The sequence below is a fragment of the Pteropus alecto genome, unplaced genomic scaffold (genome assembly GCF_000325575.1).
Source record: "Pteropus alecto unplaced genomic scaffold, ASM32557v1 scaffold333, whole genome shotgun sequence".
NCBI lineage: Eukaryota > Metazoa > Chordata > Mammalia > Chiroptera > Pteropodidae > Pteropus > Pteropus alecto.
In genome coordinates, this window is record NW_006433879.1 from 428782 (window position 1) to 431107 (window position 2326).

The 2326-nt window shown below is 60.9% G+C and overlaps 1 protein-coding gene across 3 annotated transcripts in view; it reads left to right on the forward strand.

The window, feature by feature from the left end:
* The first annotated feature begins 334 nt into the window (after nucleotides 1-334).
* Nucleotides 335-2326, forward strand: part of RET (ret proto-oncogene) — a 53246-nt gene continuing 51254 nt past the window's right edge. For 2 of the 3 annotated variants that reach the window (XM_025044322.1, XM_015586604.2), the window contains exon 1: nucleotides 335-640. In XM_025044322.1, coding sequence (XP_024900090.1) covers nucleotides 574-640 — 67 coding nt within the window. In that variant the 5' untranslated portion in view covers nucleotides 335-573. Of the gene's footprint in view, nucleotides 641-922; nucleotides 1121-2326 lie in introns of those variants that run through there. The other variant, XM_025044324.1, reaches the window with a different exon arrangement.

Below are 2326 nucleotides of genomic sequence, written 5' to 3' on the forward strand. Positions count from 1 at the left end.
CTAGTCCCTACGTCCGCTTGGGCTCATCCCAGCCAGGCCGCCCAGACCCCACATCTCCGCGTGCTTTCAATGAGAGGTGGGTAAGGGCGAAGCGCTGGGACCGCGAACGGACGCACAGGCGGAGAAAGAGTGGCTGTGCACGCGGAGGGGCGCTCCTACTCTTGCCCCGCCTGGCCAACACCCGCACTCCGCGTCCAGCACTAGTCGGCTACCAGTGAGCGCCTCACTGGATGTGCACCAGGCGCCGCCCGGCCGGTACCCCAGCCCCGCCTCTACCGCACTCCGCCCGCATCCTGGCCCCGCCCGTCCCGTTCTCCTCACTGCCCCGCCCCGCCCCTGCCAGATCCTCCCGCGCAGCCCGCGCCCACCTCGCCTCAGTCCCGCGACCAGAGCCCGGCCCAAGCAGTGTAGAGCGCCCCGGAGTCGCGCTCCGACGCTCCGTGTCCGCAGTGTCCTCCGTGTCCGCCGCGTCCTGGACGGGATGGGGCGGCCCGGCTGAGCGCCACACCCCGCCGCCTACATTCCCTGACCGAGCCACTATCCCTCTTGCCTCGGCCCCGGCGCGCACGGGCGATGGCGAAGGCGACGGCCAGCACCGCGGGGCTGCGATGGCTCCTGCTGCTGCCGCTGTTCGGCGAAGGTGAGTCCTGCCGGTGGCGGGTGCCTGCAGCGGCCGGGGCCAAGTTGTGCATTGTGCGCGGAGCAGCGGAGTGGACGCATTCGAAAACGCCTTTCTGTTTGCGGCCGGCAGCAGGCAGCGCATTTGCGGGCCTCAGGGGCCCGGCGGAGAGCGAGATGGTGCGGCGGGCAGGGCGCCGCAGGACCCAGGCTGGGCGGGTCTCGGGCTGGAGATGGACGCGGGCCGGGCTGGGCTGCCGGAGTCCGTACCCAGGGTCCGATCTTGGAGTTAGGCAGACAGATCTTGTCACCGTTTCGTCGCAGGTAGTGGAGGACAGGTGAGGTAGCCCTAGAAAGCCAGCGACCTGCGCAGGGAGTTCTGTTTCTGCCGAAGATTGCTGCGTCCTGGTTTTCTTTCCGCGCTCCACGTCGATGCATTCCTCCTCCCGCTCTGATTCTTTTACCTGCCGAGGGATTCGAAGAGGATCTGCTTTTACGAAAGGTTGCTTTTACTTCGTGCTTTTTTTTGCCATCCAGGCCTTTTCAAAAAATCTAAAAGCCTGTGGTTTCTGGGAAGGCTGCCCTCGATGGCCCGCTCAGACTAGCCTAGCGCAGCCAGCGGAGGGCCCGCCATGGTCGAGCCCTACCAGGCCGCTTTAGAGTCGCGCGCCGCTGCCAGGCAGAGGCACCTGAAGATGCAGCCTTTGGGACCACTTGAGGTTCTGGGCCTTTACCAAGGGTTTTGATTATCTCGGAGTGGGCTGTAGGGCAGTGTGCCACCAGTGTCGGTGCTGGAAGCATTAGGTATGCCCTTCCAAAGGCTGGTCACTGCCTTCACCCCCATACCCTGACAAGATGAACGGCAAGGCTGTAGAATCTTAGACCCCCTTGGCCTCATGTTTTAGTTTTCCTCAAACTGTCCCTGACTGATCCCCTCCTGCAGTACTTCTGAAAAGGAAGGAGCTCTGATCACCCTCCCCCACTGCTTACAAAGGGCTTTCTCTCCCTGTGATCTTTGGTAACAGAAGAGGAGGTAGCACAGGTCCTGCACAGACTCGGTTCATAGGCCTGTCCAAGGCTTCATTTGTTTGACTGGATCCCAGTCTCAAGGAGCAGATACTGAAGCCACAGTGGTCTTCAGTCCGTCATAGGGAGGGCAGGAGAGAAGCCCTTTCTTCACTCTGGGGAAGAATGTGGGAAGGGAGTCTGCTTCTAGTATTGGGACCCTGGGGTCACAGTGCTGCAGGAGAAAGACGAGCAGGAGGCTGTAAACACAGGCAGGGCATATGTAAATACAAACAGGGTGTTGTAAAGATCTCTTGTAACTCTTGGGTTGCAACTTTGTAATTGTGGACTTGTGGTCAGGTGTGAGCCAGAAGCAGTGTAGGCAGGCAGCCTCCAAAGCCTGCAGAAGTTTTCTCTGTGCCCTTCCACAGCCTTGTGCTTAGCTGGTGTGACCAGTGAGGCTGCAGGGGGCTGGGCTGCAAGAATCGGCCTGTGGCACTTGGCAGGAATAGGTGGCTTTTCTACACCCCTTCCCATGGAGTTGGTTAGCAGAAGACAGGCTCCCCAATCTACAGAAAGTGAGCCCCACATACCGCCCACCCTTCCCTTAGAATGACCAAGAAACTACAATTGGTGGCCCTGAGAGTGGAGAGGTGGCCCTGCAGCACCCAAGAGGAGACATATGGGGCCTTCAGAGAGGCCT